The sequence below is a fragment of the Alexandromys fortis genome, unplaced genomic scaffold (genome assembly GCF_014885135.2).
Source record: "Alexandromys fortis isolate MF-2015 unplaced genomic scaffold, M_Fortis_MF-2015_v1.1 scaffold_133, whole genome shotgun sequence".
Taxonomy (NCBI): domain Eukaryota; kingdom Metazoa; phylum Chordata; class Mammalia; order Rodentia; family Cricetidae; genus Alexandromys; species Alexandromys fortis.
Window position 1 is genome coordinate 21,918 of NW_026068030.1, and position 6,817 is coordinate 28,734.

General features: G+C 43.2%; 1 protein-coding gene across 1 annotated transcript; it reads left to right on the top strand.

The window, feature by feature from the left end:
- Positions 1–3: 3 nt before the first annotated feature.
- Gstk1 (glutathione S-transferase kappa 1) lies at positions 4–3,780 on the top strand (the record flags this gene model as incomplete). The annotated part of the gene is made up of 8 exons (XM_050164458.1): positions 4–18; positions 700–781; positions 967–1,095; positions 1,534–1,634; positions 1,781–1,816; positions 2,756–2,872; positions 3,210–3,303; positions 3,591–3,780. Coding segments are annotated over 8 exons (624 nt in total), but the record flags the coding sequence as incomplete, so codon positions are not given.
- Between the last annotated feature and the right edge of the window lie 3,037 nt (positions 3,781–6,817).

The window sequence follows — 6,817 nt, forward strand, 5'->3', positions numbered from 1 at the left end:
TCCTGGCTGGGCTTTGAGGTGAGGAGGGAAAGCAGCCAGGGCTGCAGCCTGAATACAGGGCTGCAGAAATATCCACAGATGCCCTCAAAGTTAGGACGAGTACAAACTGTTCCTGGACCGATGTTCACTTTTTGCCTTTAAACGGACTGGGTCTCTTAGTAGGGTCCTGATTTCCAAAGGTCAACATTCTTTTCTCACAGGCCTAGGAACAGGAACAACTCCAAGGACGCAAGTTTTTGGGGGGAGAATCAGGGGCGCTAGTATGCTCCACAGCAGTGGTCCTCAACCTGGCTGATGCTGCAGCTCTTTCATACAGTTCCTCATAAAATTATTTTGTTGCTACTTTATAACTGTAATTTTGCTGCTGTTATGGATCATAATGCAAATATATGATATGCAGAGAATCTGAAGTGGGACCACTATGGAAGGGTGATTTGATCTCCTAGTTTACAACAACAAAGGGTCTCTACCTTCAGGTTGAAAACTTCTCCTATGCAGGGTGGAAACCACATACTAGAATCCATACTCTAGTATCTGTCTCAAATTGCTGAGAGTTTTGTCCTTTCAAACCAAGCGGGTCAGTGTGTGTAGTCATCCCTGCTCTGCACTTAGAGCCAGGAGACAGCCCTGTAGGCCTCCTGAGGCATTTGTCTTCTCCAGATACCACACAGGCTCCCTCTCTTCTCTGTGTACTGGTAGGTCCTATGCAGGTACCAACACCTCTGGAACATCAAGCTGCAGCTGCATCCTGCTTTCCTCGGTGGGATCATGAAAGACAGCGGTAGGCCAGAAGAAACCCTCCCAGATGGGCAAGGAGGGTTGTATTCTGTGACCTAAGGGGCCTGTCCTACACTGGGTATGCAGAGCTCAGACATCCTAAGCTAGAAGTTTGCCCTCTATTTAAGGGTTCCCCAAGCCTAAGACCTTCATATGCTCTCTCAAAGTTATCCAACTCTCTACTAACAGGAAATAAACCGCTAGCTACGGTTCCCCGAAAAGGCCAATACATGAACAATGAGATGCCTCTCCTGGGGCAACACTTCCAGGTTCCCATCAACTTACCCAAGGACTTCTTCGGTGTGATTGTTAAGAAAGGTGAGGAGGGGTTTGGAGTGATGGCTCAGCAGTTAAGAGCACTGCTTGCTCTTCCAGAGGACCCAGTTTGATTCCCAGCACCCACATGGTGGCTCACAACTCTCTATAACACCAGAATCAGAGGAAATAGAAATGAAATAAATAGGTAAATAAGTAAGTAAATAAATAAAAGAGTCAGAGGAGGTTGGCAGATCTAGTGGAAAACAGAATAGTCAGGGCTTTCTTAGGAGATCCACCCAGTATCTGCTCATCAAAAGTGAGGAATGGGCAGAAACAAGGGCTGAGCTTATTAAACCCATATGAGAGACTGGGATAAAAGACTGCAGGTGACTGGGCCCTGGGGCTTGTGTGAGAGTGATGTCAGAAGTAAGGATGAGCTGATCCTCTATCAGGAGATGAAGAATCAGAATCTTAGGTCTATGTGCCTGTGCCCCGCAGGAAGTCTAAATGCCATGCGCTTCCTCACTGCTGTGAGCATGGAGCAACCAGAGGTGCTGGAGAAGGTGTCCAGAGAGCTGTGGATGCGTATTTGGTCGCGAGTAAGAGCTGGACTTTGAAGCGTGGCGGGAAGGGGCAGTTATTTAGATGACATTCTGACCCATTTCAGGGGATTTTTCAGAGGCAGAATCCTGCTGCCCTAACCAGATCTCTGCCATCTCCTTCTTGCTAAATGTTCTCTTCTCAGGATGAAGACATCACAGAGGCCCAGAGCATCCTGGCTGTGAGTGTTCTGGACTGGACCACCCCATGCTAATGTCACGGGGAATCTGAGAACATAAAAGGATCTTAGTGACCTAGAAAGAAAAGTCTGTGTCTGGGGGAAAAATTACTATGAAGTTGGAACTAAGAGGAGTCTCTGAAGATTTTCCATGGGAAAGGGTTGTAGCTCAGCTGTGGAGTGCATGCTTAATAGACCTGAGGCTGGAGTTCAATCCCTAGCAACAACGACAATGTCTACTGTGGACAATACATGTAGATTATGGAATTGGTGAGAGAAATAAAATAGTCAGAACCATAGAGAGGACCAGGTTGGGAAGGATGGAGCTTCCATCCACAGGTCTCCAGAGACTCCCAATGCAAACGTCACTAATCTATGACTACTACCAAGGGGAAGACTTTACACAGCCAGAGAGATAACGGACAAGTGAGAATTAAACAGATATCAGTGAGAAATAAATGGAAAGGGCTGAAATATGGAAGTGCACGCCATATGGGGATGGGACTTTCAAAGTCAGATGTCCTGTAGGATGAAGTCAAGAAACTCGAAATGTCCTTTTCCTCCTGTATATGGATGATTGTTGACAGTTATTCTCTACACACGAGACATCGAATCACTCCTACATTAGATATGCAAAGAATGGCTACTTTATCCTCCAGTGTCTGTGTCTAGTTACTAAAAACATATATGTGTGCATGTATGATTTTAGCATGCTTGTATTTAATATTTAACAAATCTCTGTAACAACCCACTTCTCTCAATGACTTATCCACTACTCTGTTGCTCAACAACTTTCTCATTGAACTGTAGAAGACAGAGCTTATAGGTCAAGATGTAGCCTCTCAACGTGGGCTATACACTGACATCACCAGGAGAGACCCGTGTCACCCCCAGAAAGACAGATGTCACCATCTGGGGAATAGCTCTTCCTTGTCTCCCTAGGCTGCAGAGAAGGCAGGAATGTCCACAGAGCAAGCCCAACGCTTTCTGGAGAAAATCTCCACAGCACAGGTGAAGAACAAGCTCAAGGAGACCACTGATGCGGCCTGCAGTTATGGGGTGAGTAACTCCAAGTGTATCCCCATTTCCAGCCTGAAGGTAGAGAAGGAATGTCAACATGGGACTCATGCTCCCCATTCTAAGGTGTCCTCAGCTTGTCTGCAGCACCTCATCTGCTCCCTGCCTCCCATAAGCCTAGTCAAGGAAGGAAGGAGGTAGATGGTGGTTTTTAATAATAAGAAGCTATGTGCCACCGAAGTTGAGCAGAGAAGATGCCTGAGGCCGACAAGCCCCTTAGCAAGCATTTTATCTGCTTTGTTCTGTGTTCCCAGCACATACATCCTCAGCCTATTAAGCACCTGCTCTATCACCTTCCTTCCTACTCTGTTTTCTCCAGGCCTTTGGTCTGCCCACCACTGTTGCCCACATAGATGGTAAAACCTACATGTTATTTGGTTCTGACCGCATGGAGTTGCTAGCTTACCTGCTGGGTAAGTTCAGGTTTCCATTCTCTTGAGCTTTTGACACAAGCCCAACACAATGATATCCGGAGACAAGAACAACAACAGGTGTTGCTAGTATTCCCAACAAGGAAGACATACAGTTGTTCTGATCAGGGTTACTTGGGGGTCAGAAGTCTTCCCCATAGGGGAAAGGGAAGCATCCTACACGTTGAAGTCTAACAGGTCCTGCAAGGCCCTAGGGCTTTTTGGGACTGTCTCCTGCTGCTAACATGTCTGAGAACCATATGTACACTTCTGTGATTTTCTTTATCTAGGAGAGAAGTGGATGGGCCCTGTGCCTACAACCCAATATGCCAGACTTTAAGATTGCCTTAAGAAGTGAACTTCAAGTTCTCCATTTGACAAAGTTGAATTCCGTGACCCTGTGGTCTGAGGCAGGAGTCTGCCTTGGCTATGGCTGCCTTTACCTCTGTGCCTCACAAGTGCCTTTTGGAAAGCCTTACATTCTGCATTCCCATAAAATAAACAAGACATTTCTGGGTCTGCATCTACCTGGCCAGTGTTCCTGTATCATGACCTGTGATCATATGCTGCCCACGCCATAGGCTGGGCAAGAAGAACTCTTCCTGGATTCTCAGCGCACCCGACTCTACTAGAGCACAGTGGGGCTACTGTGGGGTAGATGCAGGAGACAGTCTTCCCTTCCTCTTTCCCAAAAAGCCTACATGTCTATCAGAGAAAGAAGACTAAACACAATAGACTTAGCAGTGAATCAGCTTAGCATTTAGCTGTCTCTGACCACCCAGGGGCACTGGGAGAGGAGTAAGGCCAGGGAACCTGTAAAAGTGGACACGGGGGCAGGAGGGGGAGCTACAACTGTCCAGCTGAGCTCAGTTATTTACTGTGAGTCCAGCTACACACGCCAGTAGCACTAGAACTATGCAGTCTCTGGTCTTGCTCTCATGACCTATAGACATTGTTTAATCTTTTTATTTTACTTCTTTTTGCTTTCTTGTTGTTGCTGTTGTTGTTTTTAGATAGGTTTTTCTATGTAGCTCTCGGTGTCCTGGAACTTCCTCTGTAACCAAGCTTACCTTGAGCTCAAACATAGACCTGTCTCTGCCTCCTGATTGTTAGACTAAAGGTGTGTGCCACCACAACCTACCTCAAGCTGTTTAAGCATTCATAATTCCCTGAAATGCTGAGAACAAGCCAGACCTCTGTGCCCGGTCTGGTTCATTCTAAGTAACTGCAGCTTTTGCATTCATCTTTCAAACTGACCAGTTATTCACCTAAATCCCCACATGTGTTAATTCTATACTGTTCAGGAATCAGAAATGTCTGCATTTTGATGTCATACTAACTTATGTGTGAAGACTGTTCCAATGCTGGGCCCACCTTCGGTCACCTGATGGGAACCAAGGACAGCTTTAAATCAGCAAAACCTTTTTCCAGCTTCTCCTTGCTCTCTCGCTCTGGTTTTCTCATTTTATATCCTATTTTCTCCCTACAGAACCTGCCACTTTCATCTTCCTCTCCCTTTTTTTCTTTTCTGTTTTTTGTTTTTGTTTTTTATTTATATTATCATTGAGCTCTACATTTTTCTCTGCTCCCCTCCCTGCCTCTTTCCTCACCTGCAACCCTCTGCCACGGTCCCCATGTTCAAAAGTTACTCAGGATATCTTGTCATTTTCTACTTCCCATGTAGATTAGATCTATGTATGTCTCAGTGTCCTCATTGCTGCCTAATTGTCTGGGATTGTGATTTCTAGGCTGGTTTTCTTTGCTTTATGTTTAAAAACCACTTATGAGTGAGTACATGTGATAATTGTCTTTCTGTGTCTAGGTAACCTCAGTCAAAAGGATGTTTTTTAGCTCTATCCATTTTCCTGCATAATTTTTTTCTGCTGTGTAGTACTCCATTGTGTAATGTACCATATTTTTCTTATCTAGTTTTCAGTTGAGGAGCATTTAGGTTGTTTCCAGGTTCCGGTTATGACAAACAGTGCTCCTCTGAACATAGTTGAGAACATGTCTTTGTGGCATGATTGAGCATCTTTGGATATATACCCCAAAGTGGTATTGCTGATTCTTGAGGAAGGTTGTTTCCTAATTTTCTGAGAAATAGCCACACTGACATCAAAAGTGGTTGTAATATCTTGCATTCCCACCAGCAATGCAAAAGTGTTCCCTTTACTCCACATTTTCTCCAGAATAAGTTGTCATCAGTGTTTTTGATCTTGGCCATTCTTACAGGTGTAAGATAGAATCTCAGAGTTGTTTTGATTTGTATATCTCTAATGACTAAGGATGTTGAACATTTCTTTGAGTATCTTTCAGCCATTTGGGATTTCACTGTTGAGAGTTCTCTGTTTAGGTCTGTACTCCATTTTTTTATTTGATTATTTGTTCTTTTAATGACTATTTTCTTGAGTTCGTTGTATATTTTGGAGATTAGACCTCTGTCTGATGTGGAGTTAGTGAAGATCTTTTCCCATTATGTAGGCTGTTGTTTTGACTTGTTGACCGTATCCTTTGCTTTACAGAAACTTTTCAGTTTCAGGAGATACCATTTATTTATTGTTTCTCTCAGTATCAGTGCTGCTGGGGTTATAGTTAGAAAGTGGCCTCTTGTGCCAATGCGTTCAGTGTACTTCCCACTTTCACTTCTATAAGTTTCCGTGTAGCTGGCTTTATGTTGAGGTCTTTGATCTATTTGGACTTGAGTTTTGTGCATGGTGATAGATATGGGTCTATTTTCATTCTTCTACATGTTGATATCCAGTTATGCCAGCATGATTTGTTTTAACATATATAACATATAACATATTTATATGCTTTCTTTTTTCCATTTGATAATTCTTGCTTCTTTGTCAAAAATCAGGTGTTCAAAAGTGTATGGTTTAATATTGAGTCTTTGGTTTGGTTCCATTGATTCACCTGTCTATTCTTATGCCAATGCCAGACGATTTTCAGTATTATAGCTTTGAGTAGAGTTTGAAGTCAGGGATTCAGCCTCCAGAAGATCTTTCATTGTACAGGATTGTTTTGGCTATCCTGGGTTTTTTGCTTTGCCATTTGAAGCTGAGTACCTTACTTTCGAGGTCTGTGAAGAATTTTTCTGTGATTTTGATGGATAGTACATTGAATCTGTAGATTGCTTTTGGTAATATTGCCATTTTACTATGTTAATTCTTTCTACCGAAGAGCATGGGAGATCTTTCCACTTTCTGGCGTCTTCTTCAATTTCCTTCTTCAAAGATTTAAAGTTCTTGTCATACAGGTCTTCCACTTGTTTGGTTAGAGTTTCTCTGAGATATTTTATGCTATTTGTGGCTATTGTGAAGGTTATTGTTTTTTTTGATTTCTTCCCCAGCCCTTTTATCATCTGTGTACAGGAGGGCTACAGATTTTTTGTCAGTTAATCTTGTATCATGCTACATTACTGAAAGTGTTTATGAATCGTAGAAGTTCCTTGGTAGAATTTTGGGGATTTCTTATGTAAACTATTAAATAATCATCAAACAGTGAGAGACTGACT